General features: G+C 34.6%; 1 protein-coding gene across 8 annotated transcripts in view; it reads right to left on the reverse strand.

Annotated features, from left to right (window-relative positions):
- Positions 1 to 25,884, reverse strand: part of AKAP6 (A-kinase anchoring protein 6) — a 294,626-nt gene that overhangs the window by 79,916 nt on the left and 188,826 nt on the right. For all 8 annotated transcript variants that reach the window (XM_064424001.1, XM_064424002.1, XM_064423994.1 and 5 more), the window contains one exon: positions 4,016 to 4,164. In XM_064424001.1, the coding sequence (XP_064280071.1) occupies positions 4,016 to 4,164 (149 nt within the window). The remainder of the gene's footprint in view (positions 1 to 4,015; positions 4,165 to 25,884) is intronic.

A 25,884-nucleotide genomic window follows, 5' to 3' on the forward strand; every position in this document is an offset into this window, starting at 1 on the left:
TTATTTGTGTATTGAAATGAACCAAGCCTTTAAAGAAACAGAAACACACTTTTCTCTGACCTTTATAAAACACAGATAAGCACTAGAAAACAGCTGAATATTTTGATTTCAAAGTAATGCTCTAAACAGAAACTCAACCCAAAACCAAGAGTGAGGGAAACAGGATTCACTGGAAAAAGCCCAGGAAGGGATACAAGACAAAAGAGATTTGGTTTTCTTCCCCATAGATTACATAATGTACTTATTGGCTCCTAATTTTTTTAAGTGCTTTTCTTTTTGGTTGGTTGGGGTTTTTTTGTTTTTTTTTTGTTTTCGGTTTGGGGGGGGTTGGGTTTTGTTTTGGTTTTTTGTTTGTTTGTTTGTTTTTGTCTGTTTTGGTTTTCATTGTTTTTTCTTGTTTTCTGAAGTGAAGTCAAGTCATATAGGAGTGTTTTTAAGCAACTGTCTATGGCAGTTATTTGCCCGAGCCTGAAGATAGCGAAGTCAGTCTACAGAGCATCATCAATATTTTTTTTATATGTTTGCAATATTTTCAATAGTTTTAGAATATCTCTGATACATATTTTTTAAAACCGATTTTTAAAAATTAATATCTTGCATCTAAATGAATTAATTTAGTGATCACTATTAAATTACTGTTTGGAAGAGGATGCAAGTTACTAAGCTGCTAAAAAGATATCCAAAAAAATCAAGAAACTGTAGGACTAGAGAGAAGTTAAGATTGGAACATATCTGCCAGTACTTCTGGGGTATATTTAGTATTTCTTTTTTATTCAGAATCTACTTTTCTTGAGCTTAGCAGATCTTTCTTTTATATCACAGCAGGCAGAACCAGGGAAAACAAGACAACTGAAAACTGATGTGTGTCAAAGATGCAATTATCATAGAACAGATCCAATTTTGGGTGATTATATGAATTCATCAAACACTAAAAAATGAATAAATTAGTTCTTCTGTTTATTGAAAAAGAAAAAAAAAAATCCTCTATTAAAAGTACCCAAAGACTGCCAACAAAAATGCTATGATACTAGTTAAAGGGCAGGTAAAAACTGCTTCCTTGATGAAGTTTGTTGGCTAATAAGATAAAACCATTAGCTATGTAATAACTAAAATTACATTAAGAAGTATATTTTGTCTTGGTAAACCAGGAATCAGATATGCAGAGTTGCATGTCTAATCCCTTGAACCCTAAACATATTTCTTAAAATGTGGACACCAATTTATTATTTTGAATGAAAATTCATGAGCACCTTTCTCATGAGAAAACCAGTTCGTCTGTGGCATTAATAAATAAAAAGGAATGTGAAGGTATTTCCATCAACCTTTTTCCATGTTTAACACGCACTTCCAGTTTGTAGTATTTCTTTGATGGCATAACTCACATGGCATTTAGAAGTACTGTAAACACACTGGTACACCCACCAAAAAATTCAGCCAGACAAAATGTCTCTTCAAGTCTCCAGTTCATAATTTTGTGGAACTCTTTTCACTCTTTTTCTTTTTCAAAAAAACTAATGGTTTTTTATTTTTATTAGGGAGATATAGGAGAATTCAGAGTTATCACCTTAACAGTTTTAAAACTTCCCTATGTTCAGCACATACTTAAAGCCCCCTCTAATGCATTTCTCTCATTCCTGAAGGCCCAATACCCACTGATGACAGGATCTTAGGATCTGGCATTCTTGCTGTGTAATGGTGCTGCCCATATCTCCCAACAGGACCTGAATGCACTTATCTCCAGTTTTGAGGGGATACAATATTTCCAGCCAGATTTGCCACAACATTTTCCACCTGCCCTAAACTACTCTGGGGTATCTCTTACCTCCTGGCTAGCTGCTGTTCTCCTACAGTGGATACTCATTCTTTTCTCTTTGTCACTTTGGCCATTTTCATGCTAATACACAAAAACCTTCTCTATTGCTGTTTTAACAAGATTACTGTTTTGCAGGAAATCTCTGGTTCCTTACACACCCACTAGAATCACACTATTCTGCAAATATTACCCTACCTGAGTTTAGCTATTTCCTGCACAAGTCATCTCCCAAATCTCCTACATACACACGCACACGTCATATAAAAATTTTGTTTAAAATAGCTCTTGTTCTCCCTGTGGACATTCTTCTTTTTCCTACATCAAACTTCCACAGCAGCAAATGGATAGATACTCTAATTTGTGCAAATGGCCCCGTCTCGTAGAGATCTTGGTCTCCAGTTTGGTCATGCTACTGTGGAGTTTCTGTCAGTGGTTTTTATGCATTAAGGAAATGTTGCATCAATTATATTTTTAAACAGCTGAAAGGAATTTCCATTTTTTTACACACAGCACTTCAGATGCATTGAACTAAAAGACTTACAGCTGAATTTAGTCCCCACTACTTTCTACAATGCCTGAATAAGTGGTATTGTCCTGGTCTGATTCCAGCCCTTTGGCCTCTGAAGTCACTGTTGAACCTCTAAGGTCTGAGATGGCCTTACAGGCCCAGAAGGGCGGCCACAACACTAAAAATGTTTTAAATACTAGCAGATGATCATTTCCAGTTCAAAGCATATAATTACAAGTGAAAACAAGTGCATTTAAGAAACCACATATGGTATGTAGAGTTACAAACTGGATTTCGCTGTGAAGCATAAAGCTTTACATCCCCTCCCCTCAGGAAAATCAAGTGTCTGTTGATGTGTCTTACATCCTCCTCAATATTGCAACCTTAAGCCTTGCTCACATTCAGTGATAGATGCAAAATTTGAAGCAGGTTTTGAACATGTAGCCCTCAGTGTACATTTATATACATATACACACCAATTCTGAACAAATTATTTTTATGGCTGGCACTAGATGTGCTGGCGTGTTTGAAAATCTGACAGATTTCTGCATATGTAATCAAGATCTCAGTAATCCTACATAATTAGCCCACATCAACTTTTCTAAAACAGCCATCTTCCCGTATAATAAGAGGGGATGTTTACAAGGCTCATTTGTCTTTACAGTTGGTAATTTAATAAAACTGTGTTTCCAAGACCTGAACATTGAGTTAAAAATTGGAAAGGGAAGTTCTGGAGATAAAGAACTCATGAACACCTTTGTCAATGACTTTTCTTGCATAGGAAACTGCAGGCAAAAGTTCTACGCTACTTGCCAGTTACAAGGAAACTTCCATCAGGATGAGGGCATCCCCAAACAATGAGCACTAGATGGGTCCTTTGACCTGCTTTTGGCCTACACTGTTATGATCCCAGAGTCAGTTTTTTCTATGTTCATTTTGGGGCACTAGAAGTTGGAAGATATGGTTTTCAGAAGACCTTAAAGAAAAAGTCTTCTTCCAGAACTGCAAGTTTCAGTGATTGTGAAAAAGAGAGGAAAACAAGAACTCATTTTAGCATATTCCAGTGATTAATTTGTTCAAAATATTAAGAAACAATGCTTTTGAATGCACACTTTTATATATGATATACACATGTATATATGTGCACTAACATGAATGAAAAGAAAAAACAAGTAGAGGAAAAACAGTCTAAAAAAAAAGGAAAACAGTTCAAATAAATGCTTTCTTGAAGTACAAAAACCTGGACGTTTGAACTACAATTGAATGGCTTCATATTCATATTTCTTAGTCTCCAGGAGAACAATGATTGTAGAGGTCTTGCAGAGATACGATTACACTATGAAGATTTTTCCTTGGAAGATGTTAAGAAATCAAATAATATGCAGCTGCTGGAGAAGAAAAGCCTAAAGAAAAAGGACACAATTTTTTTTTAAATCCAGGTAACAGTTTACTATTAGATAATGTTAGGTGTTCCTATGAGCAAACCATCATTTAGATAAATTATCCAGAACCCATTATTTTTGCATCCTTATAATTAAAAAAAGAAGAGAGCAATAGAAACAGTTTTTCCCTGCCTCTTGGCCTAGGAAGAAAAATTCTGGTTAACTAGTAGTAAGAAAAAGTATATCACGTTAAAAAAAAAAAAAACAAAACAGATCAGTGAGAATAAAACAACAAAAAGAATAGTTCCCTACCCATTACTTCCCACTGTGTGAACTTTTGACATATCAGCAAACTCTTCCTTTCGCTTGCTACTACTGTTGTACTGCTCACTGTACAGTTTTAAGGACATCTGTTCAACAGCATCTCTTTGTGCTTCCAGATAGCATAGCTGAACCTCAGCCTAGAAAAAGAAAACAAAGAGGGGAAAAAACAAAACAGAACATTAAAAAAATAATTCAGAAAGAATACATGTAAAACAAATATTTTTGGACTGCAACAGTTTAGACCAAACTTTTCACACCATTAATTTTCTCCTTGTATGTGATAGTGAAAAAGGCTGAACCATTAAGTCAGAGAAGAACTACAGCATGATCCCAAATGCTAGAAATGAACTACTGAAGTGTCTATCAGAGAATGTGTTATATATTCCATGAGGTGTATATCCAATCAAATGCCGCCTAAAAATGTCTGGATACGAATAAGAAAGATATTAGAAACCAAGCACTGTGATAGAACAGGTAGATACATAAAGTTATATTTCTTACAGACATCAGGATTTATTTTGTTAACACATTGTCTGTGCTTCATAATTAATTAAAGCTGTATTGCTATAGGTATTTTTCTTTTAAATAGTAATTGTAAACAAATCCAAGCAGACTGGCATTTTTCACATTCTCCTTTTCTGTAGGTGGTACAGACTGATTACTCAGCAACTTTAATTGCAAGGAAAAAGGCAATAAGTGACATGTGCTGTTTTCCATCAGCCTGTGCCTGTCCAGAAGAATGTGGAATAATATTTGGCATCATAACTTATTGAATAGACACTTTATTTATTGCAGCTGTGGTAATCAGTATTCTTCTGAGGCTCAGAGAACCAGATGACACAAGGATAAAATCTGCTGTTGGCCACACTTGCCCCTAGAAACAGCAGAAAGAACAGAGCGTAGAATAAGTTCAAAAGCACTTTGGGGCCAATATGCCATTGTTTTCTTTTAATATACTTCATTGAAAGAAAAACACATAACAAATTTTGATAAGGCTTCAAAAATCGCTACTTCTGTGTAATTACATACTGCTATTTCCATTAGGAGGGGAATGTCTGCTTAACTATTTGGTGCTATGGCAAGTAAATGCAAATGGCATGGAAGAAATTTCGTATAAGGAATCTCCTGTATTTTCTGCTGTGGGAGGCAGGGAAGTAAAGAGTTTATTTGTTTGCTGACAGCACAGCAGACTTACCAATCTGTGGAACAACAGAAGTCATAAAGAGAAAGTAGTGAAAGGGCTAGAGAGAAGGGCAGTCTGTAAAACGTAAGAAAAATGCAAGCAAGTCAAGGGAAACAGGCACTGAAGAATGTCAGTAGGGAAAGTCTGAAAGAAGGCTGGAATGTCTTTATAAGCTAGTGGCAATAACAGTTTCTATATTTGCTTCAGCCTTGCCTTGGTGTAATTTTTGCTGAAAAGTCATGTAAGTGATTTGGAAATTCCATTTCCTTTTAAAATTTCTCATTCAAACTTTTATAGCTTTCTCTCTCAGCTGCTTCTTACAGTGAAATTCGTTATGTTTTTCAATAAATCCCAATACGTTTTTGAGAAATTAACAAAAAAAACAGCATGCAAAAAAAAAAAAAAAACCCAAAAAAAAAAAAACCAACAAAAAACCAGAAAACCCCCCAGAAAATACATAAAATGCTAATAATTTTCCAAGGAGATAGAAGATAAAAATTCTGACTAGTCCATGCAGGTCTTTCACTGTGTATTTAAATATAATTCAAGGCTTTCGTACCTATTTTAAAATATTGGAAAATTAAACCATAGAAGTTACCAGTGAAGAAATATTATCTAAACTAGCTGGAAGTGTCCAGTTAGAGTAAAATGCTAAGTTTTGAGAGAGCTATAAAACTACCCTATTTTCTCAGAAACTATTATTAAAATTGCCATTTATATAACTCAGAAACAACCACAGCAGCAAATTATCTGCATCACCTTCCTGTTCCCCTTCCACCCTCAAGTGCATTTTCCTCTGACCTGATAAAGAGTCCACTTCCACAGTATTCAGAGGTTCCTGAACAAATTTCTTTTTTTGGAAGGATTCTTCACCAATAGGGATAGTCTTTCGGCAGAGTATTTTGCATTGTCCACATAAAGCTATGAATGTGTTCTTTTGATTTATTTTTACCACAAAGCAGTAATCCACTGTATCATTTCAATTTCTGTTATATATGTTGACATCTTCAGTCTTAAAGCCCTGCTGTCAATGACCAGTAAATTTCTAAAACAATTAAATCTGTCAATTAAAATCTGTGAGTGTTTTAAGCCTACAGGGGAAATCTTGTGGAAAACTTGAATTCCCTTATTTTCAGGACAGGTTTGTAAATCAAGATAAGTAATTCCTACTTTTTTAGCTATGAGTTTTGGCTGGAGTTTAGGGAGAGGTTTCGGGGTCCTGGCTGTTATTGAAATTGTGTACACAACTTTCCTTATCCGCTCCCACCCTAAGACTCCAAAAAGAGGGAGTAGCCTAAGCTCTGGAACATCACACATCATAATTAAAACTGAGCCCTGAATTGTATGAACACAGGCTATTTCTTAAATAGCAAAACTATCACAATATTTTAGATAGTTTTTTTTCCCTTGTATTTTCTAATTCCCATCCTACAACTTCCTCTGTATTTTAAAATAAAAAATGTTAAAAATAAAGGCAGCAGCTTTTCACAGTACCCTGTTCACTTGCAAAATATTTGTAGGCAAACCAATAATGAATACGGAAAATGGGAGAAGAAAAAGAACTATTAAAGAGAATAGTGGGGGAAAGGAAAAGCAGGATGTAAAGGGCAAGTAAATATATGAAGAGGGATAAATAAGAATCCACTCTTTCTTCCTTGCAGCTATAAGGCCCTCTTATACTAAGGACTGTGAACTCCATCAACATCATACCCTATGAAGCCTGAATACAACCCAGTTCCTTCAGTTCAGAAATATGATCTCTCTATAAATCAACTATTTTTATTTTTAAACTCAATTTCTATCTTCAACATTCGTGAACAATTACAGCAACTCAAACTCAGACAGCACAGAGTTTCAGATGGATGTCTCTGATTTCTTTTCTCTATGTATTCATCTATCTCACTGTTGTACTTAAGCTTTTTTTTGTCTCTGTTACACTGATATCAACTGCAAATCCAAAGAGGCTTTGAAGACCTTGAGTAGGTATTGATCAGTTTAAGTCTCAAAAAAATACATTTTACACAATCTGAGCTAACAGGTACAAGCCACAATATAGGAAAAAGTACAGAGCACAGATATGCAACAAACCTACTGCAGTTTATTTTCTACTTAAAATCTTTAGTGGTAATGAAGGACTAGTTTTGCAACATTCTGGGAGAAAAAAGTAACAACTTTGAAAATTCCTAATCAAATACAGAAAAGCTACTTGATTTACATTTGAACCTACATTATGTGTATTTTCAGATTGCCCTACATATAATTTTCATTACATAACACAAACGTCAAGAACAATCTCTTCAACAAACACACCTTTATGGACACAGATATCTAGCAAACCCTCAAAAAGTCTACTGGGATATTCACAGTCCCAAATATTGCTAATAGAAATTGGGTTGGAGGTAATAATTTGCTTACTCCTAGCGCCCCATCTTAGAATTAAAATTCAGTTCCTTCTCTTTTTTTTGAGGATGTAGTATGTGAAAAATTGAAAACTAAGGAAAAAATTGGCCAGTAATTATACACAGCAGTAGTTTTCCACTTCATGGTCCTCTTCTAAGTAACCATTTTTGTAATAAAAAGACAATGAAGATGCTGATGACAGACTTATTACACATTTCTAGAGATTCCCTACCAACTAGGATGGAATGAATTTAAAAATATTCTGCTGTAAATTAAATATAAATATTTCCAATAATCGAATAATAAAATTCTCTCATTTTCCTGAGCCTGAAGGAACCAGTCTCTGAACAAGACTATGAAAAAACTGCAGTTTGGGAAAAAAGTGAAAAAAAATCTAGACTAGTGCCTAATACTCATTTCTAGTGATTGGTAAATAATGGTAAATAATTTCAAGGCTACTTTCTAAAGCTCATTTTCTAAAAATCAAGAACTTACAAATAAATTGGGAGAGCCTGGGGTACAAATCTGTTCCTTAAGTCTGGCTTTGCATGACAACATAAAATGTCCTTTACTATACAGATCACTATATAACATGAAGGAGTAATCGGTGACAATACAAATCAATGAAAATACATTGCATTTCTTGTTAGACCTACATGTTGGAATAACCTTATTCTGAAGTGGAGATAGACAAGGGATAATGACTCATGCTGTAGGAGGAAGGAGACTGAAAGGTTATACTGTATAATGTGTCAAACAAGAGACTCAGAATTTACACCAATGTAAATTGGAGATATGAACTCAGAGCCAGTGATTTTCTGCTGCAGTGGTTTTTTTTGTTTTTTTTTTGGATTTTACTAAAATAAATATCATTGAGTTGGTGTTATAAGGAAAATATTTTCAGACAGTGTCTCCCAGGGAGCACAAGTGATTTGTTATGAACCATGTTACTGTAGGCAAATATATAATACATTCAGTTAAATTTAAATGATGAAAGTATCCTATCTTGCATTACCCTTTCCTTACAGTTCTGTAGAGAAACTTTACTTCTGCTGCACTACACTGTACTTAGTGAGAATTATATAAGAAATACAGACATTTCATTCCTCCGCCATTATCTGAACTTAAGTTGAACAAGAACAGCCTCTGAAATTAAAGCACACAATCCAGTTTCTGCCAACAAGGAGGTGGTCAGATGGCCCCAGGAAGCATGTAGACTTAGAATACTCACCCATATGTATATTTTAAAGAACTGCAAACTCAGATGTCTCTTTTAAAAAGGATGCATATTCCAGCTTGTCACTCTGTATATCTGCAATTGGTGAAATTTCTTGAGATTTAAAATTAAGAATAATTTCTTTCCAGAATTAAGTTGATGAAGTAGAACTTATGTACTTAAATACTCAAGCATTTTCTTCTGTCACAATATTCTGAATACTTGTCCACATATTCATTAGAAGGCTTTATTACAGAACCCAAAAATTACCCTGGCTCTGTCACAGTACAGCTACTGAATAGAATTACGTTGAGAGTTACATGGCTCAGAACATCTTCCATGAAGATGTAGATTATAGAAAGCATTCTTTGGCAGGCAAAAGTTTGTCCAAAAATTCTATACAGACAGATTTGATCATCCATCATGCCATCCCTACACCCAGCCAACAGGTCTTCTATTAAAGAAAACACCTAAGGTAGAAGGAATACTTTCAAGAAGTCACACCAGCATTTTAAAAGGCATTGTGTAACAGAATAATAGGATCATTTAGGTTGGAAATGCCTTTAAGATCACTAGGCCATCATTTGGCAGCATTTGACTTCATGGACTTCGAGTGACAGCTTCTACTCTAAGTTTAGGCATTTGATTTTCCCCCCTTACTCTGCATAATTAAAACAGAGACCTTGCTGCTATTGAATACTTTCTTGGTTTGTTCCTCTTCCTTCTTTTGGCTTCCTTGACTTTTCATCTTGCACACTCTCTTCAGAACTGAATCAATTTTTTTAAAAAAAAATCCTGTATCATGAAATATGTTTACTTTGAGCTGAATATTTAAGAGTCCTATTAAAAAGGACACACTGTGTTTTGATCATGCAGGAAATTAATTCTGTTAATCAGGGCATGCTTGCTACCAGTTAAAATCTTAGCTAAGTGTTTCTATTGCCATAAATCTCAGAAATGTTTTTATATAAAGAATAATGTTATTGCTACATTATTCAGTGTGCTGAAACCATCACAACAATGTGAGACCACCATATAGAATGAGCAAAATTACAAAACAACATTTGTTCATATCAAGGTACTTAAACTCCATGTAGAGTTTAAGTAACAGCACAGGTCTATCTTTACACTACAAAATGAAATTTTAGATAGGTAGGGCTGTGTTATAGCAAGAAGAACTTCAGACAATTCTCAGAGCCATCAGAAATTATGGGAGGACAGGTGGGGGGAAGCCTACAAAATAAGAGTAATACCTTTTTGCAGGGTTTCTCTTGGCTTTCAGAATCAATGACCTGTGACTTCAGGACTGGGGAGTGCAAATGCAAAAAGTAGTGTGGCCTTAGCAGCATTGTCTGACCAAATCCATGAAGACGCAATGATCATACTACTAATTTAAAATCTGCACCTCTTGTGTCTTTATTCCTGACTATTCACCTGCCTCTCGTTCTATTGAGGGTAACATTAAACACAACACAAGAGCATGGCATGCCCTGTGCATTATACAGATCTCAGTTATAAACCCAGAGAAGTTCCCTACATCACAAATATCAAAAAGCATTGAAGAAAAGTATGAAATTAACCTCTCCAGAGGTTAATTAAGACTGAATAGTTTCTGACAACAGCATCCCAAATATGCCAGGTGAAAAAAAGTTCTCGTAAGACTGGAAATTGAACAAAGGCTGGGACCCTTTTCTACTTTTCTTGTCTTGCAGGTCTGCATGTCCAGCCTCCAGAAAGAGAGTGACAGAGAGTCTGATAATTGGGGGCCAGTTGGGGAACAGGCTTGCTCTAACAATGGAAAGGGCTGGGATGACAGAACAGTGTTTGCTAAAGACATGTGGAAGACACAAATTAACAAGGATGCAGATCCAGCCAAACCCATCAAAATAATAGAGTGCATTTCTTTGTAGCTGCCACATGCCTTCCATCTCCTTCAGTGACACCTCTTCATATGCCACAACAACTGTAAACCCAAACAGCCCAATTCTTACAAAACAGCTTATTTTTTAACCCTACTAGGTCCATTTTAAACTTCTATATGCTTGAGAAATGTTACATATTTATTAACCTAACAATTAAAAATGTGTGTGCTTAATAACTAGTTCCAAAATTTCCTAGACATACCAACTCAAAAAATTGCAGAAGTTTTGACCTAAAATCTTCTTTTGATTCAATGTTTTGAGTCAAATATTTTGAGAAGTTCAATAGTGTCAAACATTTTGAAGTCAAAACTCCTACACTGTGTTCCTCAAAGACACTCATTGAATGCTTATTTAACTTGCTCTGAAATTGAAGGAGATTCTCTCCATGCCTTGGTAGTCTATTTGATGGTATGTTACCCCTAGAGATGTGAATGTTTTCTTACTACACAATGTTTTCCTCCTACAGGGAGAAATTACTGGGATTTTTTTATCAGCTTTTTATATATTGAACTATTAATAACATAAAATTGTGCAATATGAACACTAGTCTGTCTCCACTGCACAATTAAGCAAGAATAGTCAGACTCTGAAGGAGGATATGTCAACTAATGTAAATTAATTTATTTAAAAATAGCAGGGAAATGCAGGCTAAGTCTTTTTCCCTTTACATTACTTTCCCTATCCATATATACAGATGAGTTTTAGCAAAAATATTAGTAATTATTCTAGCAACGACAAAAGATATAACTTAATATGTTGATTTGCGCAATTGCCTTGCTGTGTATAAAAATCAGGCACAGGCTGCTGCTCCTTTGAGTTTATTTATGCTCCTCTGATGAGGAGCCTCTTGACGCACCTGACACTTTCTCAGGTAGAGGGGAACTGTAAAAAGATAACTGTTTTAAACATAAAATATCTGTATTGCTAAGAGGTCAGCTTTGCTGCTGCTGACTTCATTGCAATTTGCATACTATTAAAGCATTACCCATAATGTTTGTAAAATTTAATTTTAAAGCTATGCTGTTAAAGATGTTTACTGAATTGCAAGCACCTAGGACATTTGGGAAATTTGTTAATACTGTGATAGTTATAGTATTTCTGCCATACTTTGCTTCTTATTCAATCCCCTCACAAAAACACACTATTTTCTTTCATTTTATGACAATGAATCTCTTTAGTGCAAGCTGAGAAACTTAAAAATGTATACTGCAACAGTGCAGTAATCAAGATAACTTCTCCTCTTATTCTCAATATATTTAAGTTTGTTAAAAATGTCACTAACTTATTCACTTTTGCTGGTGCTGAGATCCAATTATACTCCTATAGTCTAGAGGTGATGGTTATGATTTTCTGCTTCACTCTAATACAGGCTTTCTCATTAAATCTCCCAGCTCGGTAATCACAGTCATCACAGTTGTGTTTCAGTGCTGCATCCACACTCATATTCTCCTTCCCTGGATTTCCACCCTCCTTCCCCAATCCCCTCCCCCAGATCTTTATTTACTCCCTAGCATAAACTGCAAAATTACAGATATATAATGTGCAGCTACAATCTTTGCTTCTTTTTCTCTGCCAGACTAGCACTCTAACACACTTCTTTTGGGAGGCACTGATATTAACTCTGTTACTACAGTACATGAAATACTGTTTCCTTTGAAGTACCATAAAAAAAGTTGTCCTTAGATCATAATGGAAAGGATGGAGTAAAGGAGGAACAACAAGAATCACTTTACATACTAATAACAACAATTTAGTTATCAAAACAGTACAGAACAAGCATGCTTTTATACTATTCTTTAAAAAATTTAGCTTCCTAGGGTTCTAATAGTCTTTTCCTATGGTTCAGGAATGCACAGTAGCACTCAGCCCAGTGCCTGTATCCTTATTTCAAAGAGAATCATTCAAACCGACATCCACCCTGTCAAGAATCTTGACTTTGAGCTGCTAATGCAGAATAAAAATCAATATAAATTTTGATCATTTGATGAATATTTACTTCTTTCTTTCGAGCCTGGGGATTTAGAATTGAAAACTGCTGAATCAAGTCATTTTATTTTTTTTGTGTTTGTGCCAACACCAATTTACTACCCTCCTGAAAGTTCCTGAACAAGATGTCTCATGTGGCATTCATGTTGGTTTTTCCTGTCAATCATAACTGTGTGCCAGTAGGGAACCATAAACATTTTCCTTTCATACTCTTAGTTCTCCAAAAAGGAATATTTTGATTACTTCCCTGGAAAAAGGTAAACTTGTCTTATTTAGACATACTTTAAAATGCCTATGTCTGTTTTTCTAGGATAGCTGCTGTGCCTATATTGAAACTACCCATTAAATATTTTCTTTTCAGTATGAGTTGCTTCATACAAAGGAACAGTTTACAATCACTGCAAGTAAAGCTTAGTAGCACAAAACAGATAAAGATCTATATTGACATAATCACTTCCCCTATATATTTTCTATAAAACTGCATGAAAATTCTAACCAATATAATGCAGACCAAATGTTTGTGAAAATGAAGATAGTAGGAGATAAATAGATCCCACAAGCAGGCAATTAAGATATGACTTTAGTTTGCATTTCATCTTTAAAAGAAATGGGCCTTCAATCTCAAAAAAAATGAGCTTATGAAAGTGTATGTAAAGCTCCTATGTTTCCATAGTGACTGGGGTGGGGGTAAGAGAACAGGGAAAAGGGAAAAAGATGCTTCTAAATTTGTAAAGGACCTAGATTAGTTTTACAAGAACTGTAAATGCAAGCAATTTTTCATCTTGCAAAATTTTTTTATATATGACTCAGTGGCTGACGGGCTTTATCTTGAGCAATTTTGTTGGTCTCCTATAAATGAAATAAAAGTGGCAGCAGCTGTCTTTCAGAAGGCTGATATAGGTTTGTATAGTCATATGATATTATGTAGACAGATGTTTTAAATAAAATATTTAGATTGCTAGATACCTTGCTAGATACAAAGGCAATTATAGGATGTCTTTGTTAAATTAAATTTCTCATTCTTTTGAGAAGAAAAAAAGGGAATTGTCCTGGAAACTGTACCAACAGGAAATGATTCTATATCTAAAACAGCTGGAGACTGTAACTAATATAAATTTGCTTGAAAATAAAAATTCTGTATGCCTCTAGAGACATGCAGCAACACACAGTAAAACCAGATGTGATAAAATTATTTTTTAATAGTGCGTTTATATAGATATATAAAATATTAAGATAAGATCCACTCATGTAGAGAGACTGTTCAAGGCTAGAACAAAGTTTTAGTCTGCTAAAGCAGAATAATTAAAGCCCAAAATTGTACAAAAAGACCCATCTTTTTCTAACAATAAAAGATGCCCTTTTTTGGCGAATGTTGCCTTTTCACAAACATGTCAGACACCTTAATTTGACAACAATTCCAATGTGATAATACTTTATAGCTTTAACAAGACAAAATACAGTGGAAAACTTTTCTCTCAGAAGTTTAAGGTAGATTTTGATTCACATCTATGTTATATGTATCAAAGTTCCAAAAATAACTTTAAAAGTAAAGCCAATATCCAGTACTCAAATTCCTTAGCTGCTTTATTTAGGTAAGCTTTCCACACTGTATAAAGGGAATTTTTCCAGAGCAAAGACTGTACATGAACTCTTCAAAAAATAAACCACTTGTTCTATCTAGCCCATGTCTAACGTGATTTCACCAACATTCTATTTCCATTTTTGTTGAAAATGCCACAGTACAACAGACTGCATTCTGTGTACTTGTAGTTTACCCTTTGTCAAGGCCTCTGTTACAAGTTTGTCATGACTCCAGAGGCCAAACCTGCACAGCTGATTTGGCTAAAGCACCCGAGCTCTTAACTTACAAAGAAAACATTCTAGGAGGAGTATGAACGCCAAAACGTAAGAATAAGAGTTTTACAGGTCTGCCTTTCAAATCCCCATTAATAGAAATCCATCCCAATTTGCATAGCCACCTTCTTCCTTGTTCTCTAATACAATGATAGTCTAGCATTGCTTGTTCAGTTATTATTGCTTGCTTTCTAAGTAATTTTATTCTGTAATTTCAACAACGAATTAAACTTTTTTTGTCTCATACTTAGAAAAACACTCCAGCTACATAAAACCAAATGAAGCATGCTCAAGATATCGGAAGTGCTGTATTATAGTCCCTATACAAGAGAAGTAAATGGTGTTAAAGATTCCTTTTAGAAAGCTTCAGGTTGGATTGCTTTCATTTTTTTCGAATAGCCTTAATTGGCTAAGTGCCTTTGGGCCAGCTAATACCCAGGGAGACCTAATCTCAGTAATCTTGTAAATACAATGATTTCAACAGATTTTCATCAAAGACATGACCATTACATGAGATTCTGCCTGTTTGGTGCTGTATTATTTCTCATTTAGAATGTAGTTAAAATTGCCATATTAATACAAGATTTATTACAACAGAGCTCTGTGTTACTGAGAGTCCAACAAAAAGGAGATATTTAGCTATTTTATTAAAGTTTAGACAGCTGTTTAAATGGATACAAACAAACATTTTTCTTCAAAATTAAAAGGAAGTAGATTCAAAAACAGCAAAATCACCCTAATCAAGTTATAATGTCCAAAGATGATATATGTGTGTAACAAATGTTCATGTGACTATACATTTACAGATATTTTTTTCCTTCCAACATTAGGAAGTGTAACTGAGATTATAATAACATAGCAAGGTATAATAATCATATCTGCTGCATCTTTTTAGTTTAACACCTGACCCATGAAAATGTGACTTTTCTGCAGTTAAAAGAAGATGCATAGTGACTCAAGGAATCTGAAGTTCAATTACTACAAAAAATATGTCAAGGGAAAGCTTTAATGAAAAGATGCACATTTCCAGTAACCATAAACAAGGCAGTAAATTACATTTTTACATTAAACTGTTAAAGAAGTTGAATATTACTACATGGGAATTCTGGGAATTCAGATTACAATAGAATGCAATCTGTTTTTAGAGACAAAAACAAGCATGAGTTCTAAACCATCTAATGACCTTACAAAATGGTGTGGGACAGAGGCTCCATAGAAGTGAAAATATCAACAAGAACCATTACACACTGATTAATCTAGACCTAAGAGAGGCCACAAACTGACAAGTCAAGGGTTATTAACATATTTTAAAATAAATATTTTAAATGCAGTTTGGTAAAAGGTTTTATTATATTCTCACAAATTTCTTAAACAGATTAACTGATAACTGTGAATTTTTTTTTTTTTTTTTTTTGCTTTTGCCACAGCATTAATTAAAATAGAGGCATTAAGCTTGAGTGTTACAATGGAAGGTTATATTAGAGATTTTATTAATAGGCACAGGAAATCTATTACACAGAGAAGTCAGGACTCATGTAGTGGAATGGTCTAAAGCCTAAGGGTATTTTTAGCAGGAAATAGATAGGCACAGGTGAGAGATTATAGCTACACAACCTTGGCTCCAGGTTCTCTTTGCTGAGCATGGTTGAAAACTGACTTTTTAGTAATCTGTTTCCACAGATACCACATAGGAATTATGCTTTTAGAGGTACTTTTGCATCACATGTACACAAAAAATTTGGATCCAACCACAAAACCCTACACTTATTCTTCAATTGTGTGTCCAAACCAGAAAAAGTTAGCATGCTTTTTTGGGGATCTTGATTTCTTTGTAACTGAACCATCAATATTTCAATGGGGTAGGCTCAGATTAAAAGTTCAAGTCTTGGAGCTATCAGAAATAATTATCCTAGAAAGTTGTATGGTAGCAGGACATTATGGTCTTATTTATGGAGCTTAGGTAGAATTTCCAATCAGCATGATTGCATCTATTTCTAGTGCTTTGTTAATCGCTTCCTGAAGCTGCTCATTAAAAGCTCCTATGTCAACACGTAATGCTGTGGTGGCTGAAACAGAGATTGGGAATACAATCACATCTCATGGTTTGGCTGAGAAGTACCCTGCAACACTGTGCACTTTATCACAAATGCTGTTTTTCCCATTTGATAAAACGCCTTACCATGTCATGGAACAGTGGTCATTTATTTCAAAGGAACAAGCTGAATCTTCACCATTAAATGCTGGATGTGAGAAAACATCATTCTATTTCTGTCTCCCTCAACAATGGAATTGCAGTGCAGCCCAAGTACAGCAATTTAACATCTCTCTTACAACAGCCACAGAAGTGATGACAGCCCTAGACAATAATCACTTGCCAATACCACAGTACTTACCTACCGACTGTGAAAGCTCTCACAGCCCTAGTCGATAATTGAACCGACCAATTCCACTGTGCTGTATGTGATTGGTGATATTATCCCTTTAAGTGTGTTATTTAAGTTTGCAATGCAGTTAATTGAAACCCTACTAGATGCAAATCAAAAGTTTCAGTCTTAATTGAGATATTTTGAAAATTGAACCCATTGCTTCAGGCAGGTGCTACATGAGATTCCATTAATATAGGTAATTAACATTAGCCTCTGCTTTAATTAACATGCACACTTTAATTAGTAAAGCATTAACCAACATTAAAAAATCTGATCTTCATGCATCACAAAAACCGCAGAGTTATGACTATGTTATTTTTTCCAAGACTATAAATCATACAACATATAAATTCTTTTTTTCTTTAAATACATCAAGATATTTTTAAAATAAAAATAGACACATAAAATGTACATCTGTGTTTTAACAGAACATTTAAAATGGTGGAAAATATTTCTAAAGAATATCTAAAATATGAATGAAGCTCACATGATACTTCAAAACTTTTGCCTGAAATTTATAAATATTACATACATGTGTGTATCTAGTTACTTTATAAATGAAAATAATTCAGTTGTAATCAGAGTCACTGGTTACTCTATGGTGGAATCCAAGAAAACATTTTCCAGAGCTGGAATTTTGAAAACAAATGTCCTTTCAACAGCACCAGCTTTGTTTCCAATCATGCTCATTTTATCATGCTATGACAGCAAATGTGTGTGAACATGAACTGGACTTGAGTTTGCACAAAGCCTAAACAACTTCTTCAAGAACTAGCCTGTTGCTTCAACTGTGTCATAAAGCCCACTGCTGAGTGCCATCACCTCTGGGATGTCAAGTAACTGGAGAGCTGAATTGATACCACTGAGCTGGTTCACAATCAGCCATTCTGCACAGCAGCTCCCATTTAACAGCTGTACAAGCTCTGTAATCAAGGGAGCTTCACAAGGAAGGGAACAAGGGCAGTTACACTCATGCTTTCAGACCAAATGCAGGAATTTTTCTTTGATACAGACAATCTCCTTTTGAGTCTGGATTAAAATTCAAAATTATTTAGAACCACAGTATGTTTCCAGACATATATAAAATAAGGAATTCCATCCAAGTCCATGAAATTAAATGTTGCAGAGCTCCAGCTTAAAAACCTTTCTTGAAATAAAATTTAACATCTTTAACTTTCAAAATATATTTCCAAATAAAGCAAAGATACCTTCAACTTCCTTATCCCTTCCTTCTACTATGTATTTATCCATTTGATCCTGACAGCTTTGCTTTAAATATGGTATGCTCCATTTCTACAAGCTCATTATTATCACAAAGAGGATTTCTGATCCAGTTTACTCACTTTATTTCATGTGTTTTCTTTCTCAATATGTGCAGGTGGCATGTGTATTAATTATTTTTATATAATTCTCAGAATGCTGAATGTGTTGGTTCAAATAATAGCCAGTTTAAACCTAGATCTGTTTCTGCAATTTCTGCACATTCTGAACATCCACTGCAATTGGCAGTGAACGGAATGGTTGATGTTAAAGAACTATATACTCTATTCATATTGCATCCAAATATGTGAAGATCTCAAAGAGAGCATGCACTGTGCAGAGAAAAGAGTATGTCCTTTCTGAAGCTCGTTACAAGTTCCACATCAATATCACATTGGGGTTCAGTTTCTTTTATTAAATGGGAAAGAACTTTAATGAAAGAAACATAAAGATTATTTAAAAATATTTAAAACTGGAAAGATTCACTTAATCAATTTTAAGTATTTTTCCTCCATGGGAGGAAATCCTACATTGTGTTTCATATTTGTAGCATACATGCACACACATCTCAAAAGTAAAGCTTTCCAGATACTGAATGTAACAGGCTTCCAGCTTAAAAAAACCTAGATCTGTTTGGTGCAATTTGAATGATTTTTTGGGAGTCTGCAGGACATATTGTGGAATTTTGACAATTCTCCCCGAAAATAAAATAGTATTACAGCTAAAGAATACTTTGCTGAGTCCTTTTCAAGGCATTCTATTGAATTCACCATAACCTGAAAAACCACAGCTAAACCAAAACCAACATAAATAATGAAAAATCTGTTCTGACTTATATCTGAGTAACTCAAAGTGATCAGAAAAAAAATATTATTTCTTATAAAACAATGTGATGACATATTAAAAGCATACTCAGATTTACATGTAATGCTGAATGAATCCATACATAGTTTTTAATTTACTTGATTGAATTTGACTATATATTTTTTCCCATGGTAAGTAACAGAGAAACAAGAATAAAATATGTAAAACTGGCCTTAAAAAATTCTAAGCAGCACATTGAGAATCAAAGTAGACTTATTCTGAAGCAGTGAACCTACCTATTGACCACACAATGATTAAGAAGGTACAGAAGCTCCTCTTCCGCTGTAGAATAATTCAACTCTGCAAAAGGCCAGGTTCTCTACAGCCTCATCAGAAAGTCATTCTCAGGCCATCATAGCCTAATGAAATAGTTGGTTCTACCTATATAGCTCTTTCACTGTTTCAGAGAAATCCTCCCTATTTTTGAGCAATGGGGACCACTGAAGGATACAATGAAAAACTTCAATCTTGACTGCAGTAACCTGCAAGTGGTGTTGAGTTTCTTTTTGCTTTTACAGCATGCTGCTGCTTACATGAGCATGAAGTTTGGGTGATGGGCTTTACAAACACTATACTCTTCATTCTATTACCACAAAATTAAAATAGGCATACTTCCCCTTTAAATATCAAAATAAAAGTTTGGAATAAATGACCCAGAAATTCGATAATATAAATATCAAATCTTCATTTATCTATTCCACTATTACTGAGTTTCCTCATGCAAATTTGTTCAGATCCTTTTTAAAAAATGAACTGGTTAAAACTGTCCTAACATAGTAAAAACATGCACTGGTCATACAATACTATAAATATGCTACTTGACAATTTGCTAAAGCTATCATGTTCAAAATAGAAGTTAATGTCTCAGACTGGTCAGCATTATAGGTATGATGCCCTTCTTCACCACAGGGATTTCTGTAATAACAGTTGTCTCAAAGAAGCTTTCAGTAACCAGAAGTATAAATATAAAGGGAATGAAGTGCATTCATTCCCTTTATAACATATTCATAACATCTGAAATGTTTCTCCTTTTTTTGTCCCCTCCAGTGAGATCATTAAAGTGCTAAGCATCAAAATCTTCTAACGCCCCTAACAAAATAGGGTAAATCTAGAAAATGAAGGATGGGTTGCATTCTGCCAAAGTCAATGGGATTTTTCTTATTATTTCAAGCAAGAAGAACATGCTCGTACAAATCATGTGACAAAAATTAATATATATCTAAATTCATAATTTCAAAGACAAGGATTCTGGACACTAGTTCTACACAGGGAATTCATATCATGGCATAACTGGCGGGGTTACTTACAATATGAGGTTGCAAGCAAAGCAAAGTTTGAATGCAAATTCAGAAAAGTCAGTGAATTTCACATCTCCAAAAATAATCACATTTATCCTGAGATAAACAGTACAATTTCATGTACAGTTGCTACCTTGGGCTAGAACTTGAAATATCAGCCTTGCTTCTCCAATACCGCTGCAGAAAGGAAGGGCTGGGGATACAAAATCTATTTTGTTCCCTATGGGAAGTGGATTTTGCCCTCCGGTACTAGCTGCCACTCCTTCCAACACAAATTAGTCATTTGTAGCTATAGGTGAACCATGACACAGACAGGTATAAACATCAGGGTCATGTCTAGCACAACCAACCATCTACCTTGGGTTGAGCGGAGAGCCATCCCTGAAGATTTCTTGTCTTTTTCTGACTCTAGCAGGTGCTGATAAAAGACACTAAACTTTGCCTCCTTTATCTACGGCTCATACTTCTCCTTACACACTAAAGAGCAATCTTGTAGCCTATGGGATTTGACATGTTCTGAAGCACAACTTTAAACACACCTGGAATACTTCTGCAATGACTAAAAATTAAAAGTGTGTGCTATATAGCACCCAATGTCTTTTTGTAAAGAACCACTACATTTCTTAGGCTACGAAAATACATAGCTAACATCTTCTATAAAGTGGAATGATAGCTATTGTTTTTGTTTCTTGAAGCTTTATAGCTAATTTGGTGAATGTGACTCACACTTAAAAAAGTAACAGTGAATAAGAGAATTCACCTTGGAATTTAGCTTACTAAACCAATTTTTAAGTCCTACATTTTATTTTTCTATGTTTAAAAGGTCATAGTATAGCCACTGGAACATCAAAAACAGTCACACTGATACTTTTTAAAGCTAGCAGAGAAGTGTGATCTTCTAATTCCAATTCATATCTGTCTGAGTTGCACATAACCCTTTTTAATTACATAAACTCAAACCTGAACTTAAAAATCATACCACAAAGTAGAAGCAGTCCACTTACACGTTGTTTTTTTCCCCCCTTGTGTTTGCATGCCTGTCCCAGGATCCTGGAAAGTGTATTTCTTTCTGTGCTGGTCTTGCTGCTAGCCAATGCTGGCATTCACTCTTTGTGCCTCCGGCAGAACTTTTGTTCCCCACTTGATTTGCTGTCCTATTGAAACATTATCAGGAGCATGGGAAGTTTGCTGCTGTACTGAAAGAGAACACTTTCTGTTTCCGTTTCCTTCTTACCCATCTAATGAGAATATCAGCCTCTTTAACAAACTTACCTATTTTTCTTCACTACATAAGGTAAAAAAAATAGAGAAGCACAATATTTCTTGTTAATAAATATAAACACTACATCTGTGTTTATTTTGCTAATTGGTAATAATTTCCTGATAATCTTTAGGCACAGTATGCTAATTTAATTCAAGGGCAAGACCTGCAATAAGTCAAAATACCCCAGGATTCATTGGCATTTTGCATCTCTCTAGACAAAAAAAATTGAAAAGGACATCTAGAAACTCAGCAGAAACTGGAGAAAAATTAAAGACAGGCCAGTTTTGATCATGTATTTCTTCTTGCCAATTGACATACATAATAGAAAATGGTAGAGAATAGGTTAAATAGTCTAAAAGGATTTTAACCTTAAATTTGACAGAAGCTAAATGGCTGTGACATTGGGTTCTTCTACTTTATTCCAGCTAGTAATCCACCTTCAAAGTTCCTGTCAGGTAAATGACCTTGTATTTCATTAACTGATAATTAAATGGATTTATTCCACTAACGGTTTTAATTAAAATGCTAGAAATATTGATTACCCCTCTCATCCTTATTCCCCCAGATGAAAAAAAGGTTTTAGGAATGTTTATTTAGAGAAGACAGAGAATTAAATTAGATTGAATCTCTATGAGACCTGAAGACTGGTTCTTTCATTTCTGCTGCTCAAGCAGAAAAAGGTTTCAATTTTTTGATGTTTGATTAATTATTTTGAAATCCATTTATGCTTACCTTGGTGTTTAATTAAAAATGTCATTTTTAGCATAATTTAATTGGCTATCTGTGGAAGACTAACTTCAAACTTATATTTAAAAAATGTTGTGTTTTTTTTTAATTTGGGGTAAAAGAAACTTTTTACTTATTTGCTTTTGCTGTAAAGGTATCATCTCATGAATGAAGAACTAAGAAGGGCTGAAGCTTAACTGGATTTACTACATTTGAATATGAGGATACATATGCTTATGAGTAATGCAGCTTCATTTGGCTGTACACTTGAATCCATTACCAGCTATTTAGAAACCCTAATCTAACAAAGATGGAGTGAGTCCCTCAAAGTATTTTGAATGTATTGTTACTAATATTAACCAAAATCTCTGCAGTGTGTCCATAAATACTTTTAGCATGAGCTGGAATCCTTTTGCAAATGATTTATTTTCTGTATGTATTACTGGAAAAAAAGTAGTCAGTCCAATTTATAATCAGTAAACGAATATGAGAAATTCTAATTTAAAATATTTAAAAAAAAAAAATCTACCATGTGTATTTCACTGTTTTCTTATCCAATAGTCTTAGTGATGGAAATTTTGGTTTCTACATGGACCCTGAAGAACCCACTTTCTTTTAGTGAGAAACTGATTAAAATCAAACTGGTTTGCTCATTTCAATACCACATAAGGAAATGTAATAATGTGGTCTTATAATGGGGTCTTATAAAGAGCATATTTTGTTACCACTTGTTAGCAACAAAGTATATGATCTAGAATACTCTCTATGAAAAGTGACAGTACTTTCCTAATAAAAACACAAACAAAATAGCTAAAGCTCTAGTTCTCTAAAACACAATCTTGCCTTCAAGCATACATCTGTCCCATTGAAAGGCAATAGTATTATTTCCATAGTTACCCCTTCAAGTCATGGACTTGCTTAAAAGTTTTGGTGACTCAAGGCCTCCACATCTACTTATTTTTCTTTTTGTGTTATTTACTTGTGAATTGAATGCTCTTTAAGTATGGGTCTAAAATCTAAGGAAAAAAATCACTGTTATAGAAGTACTAATTGCAGTAGGTGATTTTGTTTTAAGTCTGGAAGAGAGGAAAGCTTTCCTCTACAGATATGACATTGGACTCTTAGTCTTTTCAAAAACACATTAATGATCTATTTCACATAGTCAGTACAGTTTATATTTCTCCCCTCTTTCCTCAAGTGTTTAATGAAGAAAAATTTCATAGCCTGATTCCAAGTTAAATGAATCAATTAAAATACCCTTATTCAAAATATTGGTCTCCAGACCTCTATTTCTTTACAGTTATTCCAAAATACCGTGGAAGCTTGAAATACAGTTGGGTGACAGTGGCTTTTGTATGGTCATTAGTCATTTAAGAATGGGATGGCCAGAGATCTTTTCAATGATTTACTGTCTAAAAGTCATCCTTGGCTTTTAGCAAATAACAGCAAAAAGCAAGTGACGAAACCCCCAAACTAGCTTGTGCATTTGTGAGCTGCAGAAGACTTCAACTGAGGAGTTGAAGATGAATTGTGTAGCATGATAATGCCTGCTGGAAGTCACTGGATGTCCTACTCCCCTGATGTGGTCATTGTTATATTTTCAAATCACTGCACAAGTTTTTACTTGTGCAGTTTTCTGTGACATCAGTGCAAGTTCAGTACACCAAGTCAGACTCCACAAATGGACTAATGCAGAAAATTCCTATAGCCCTGTTTCCAAATCCATGGCAGCTACTCCAGTGATCACTTGTTTCCACAGGTATAGGTTTGCCAGATAAGGCTGTTACTGCTTTTTGCTTTAGCTGTGAAATGGAATGGTAAACTTGGACCAGCCCACTTTCACAGACTCTGTCTGTATCAGTGAAGGCAGCAAGGCGTGTCAAATCTTTTGGTCAAGATTCCGTTTCTTTGACATACCAAGTGCCAAGTGTCCTCTTTCACAGAAGAAAGAACTTGGTCATAGCATTTTATTTCCGAATTACTCTTTTATTGCTTGCTTCATTTTCATTACTGTGAATGCCGGGAAACAAAGGATTGTGTTATTTTCATTGAACTTACTGCTGTTGATTTGCTCAATTTTTAGCAGGATATTTTGCATTATTTGGTTAAATTTTCTACTTTATTGTGCAAATTTATTAAGTTACACCATTTTTGACCATGTAGTGCCTATAAATTAAAATCCTGACAACAACGATCTATTGCTTGCTTTCCATGTCTACTTTCAGTGATGATTTCCAAGAAAAATGCAAATAAAAAATATGTCACTTAATACTAGTAACTCATGTCCATGGACAAAAAAGGATTGAAAACATCAAGTTGTTGAAACTTTTCGGTAAAGAGCAATCACTATTCAAAACTACAGAAATTACACAAGCAAATCCATATAAAAATGCTGCCTTTACTGTTGTTACCTTTGGGAGCAAGTGAATTTGTTTGTTTTCAGAGATATGTGAAATAATTTTTAAAGATGCACATGGCATAGGTTTTATGGGTTTTTTTTCCCAAAACTTTGAAAAAATAGCTAAGATGAATAACTTCATTTTTAACACTGATATATGACACATTTTAACCTGTCTACACACAAAAGTAGTGCTGTTAACAACTGCAACTTTCTTCAAGTATGCTATGAATCACTGTATTCCTCTTCCCTTTTTTCATGCACCATTGCCACTATCTTACCTTCAGCGGTTTTGCTAGATTTCAATGAAGATGGAACCAGAGGGCACACATTAGAATTTTATATCAGTTCAAGAAGGGGAGAGAAGAAAGACATATGAAGCTAGAATGACATTCATTGAAGGTTCCCTAGGGAAGATAACACATGTTTTTGTCTTTCACCTGCTAGGCATGCTAAATCAGTGCAATGATAAGCTAATTTATGAAATATATTTCATTGAAACCTGGACATCTTTACTGTTGCTATTTTGGATATTAGCTTTTCAGAAATAAAAGGAAACTAATTTAAAAGACGTTAAAAGACTGGGGTTTTTAGGTATTGCTTACCATATATGTTTACTGGGACCCTGGATTGCATAAGCATTTTGAAAGCAGTTAGGATTAGGTGAAAGCTAAAATTTACACTTATGGCTCCTGCAAAAAAGGAGTAACTTTCTTTCAAAACTAAAAGGGGATTCTACCCTATTTTTTAAAAATGTACTGGAATGCACAGTAGCTGCAAGAAAGGTGATAGTGTCTTACCCAAACAGTGTCACAGCCACCTTCCACAGCAGATGTGCAGCAACTGAACACTGAGTTTGTTTATCATCAAGGAAGTATAGGCTGTCTTTTGTTCCTCTCAGGGTCCAGTACATAAAAGCCAACTCTTCAGGAGAGACCTTTAGGCTACCTGTGTTCAGGCATTGCATCCTAGAATATTTTAAGACCTTTTCATTTTAACTGTGGGAAAATGTATTTTAAGGCTCATAATGGAACAGGATGCTAACATAAAACCTTACTAT

This window comes from Passer domesticus, chromosome 6 (genome assembly GCF_036417665.1).
Source record: "Passer domesticus isolate bPasDom1 chromosome 6, bPasDom1.hap1, whole genome shotgun sequence".
NCBI classification, from domain to species: domain Eukaryota; kingdom Metazoa; phylum Chordata; class Aves; order Passeriformes; family Passeridae; genus Passer; species Passer domesticus.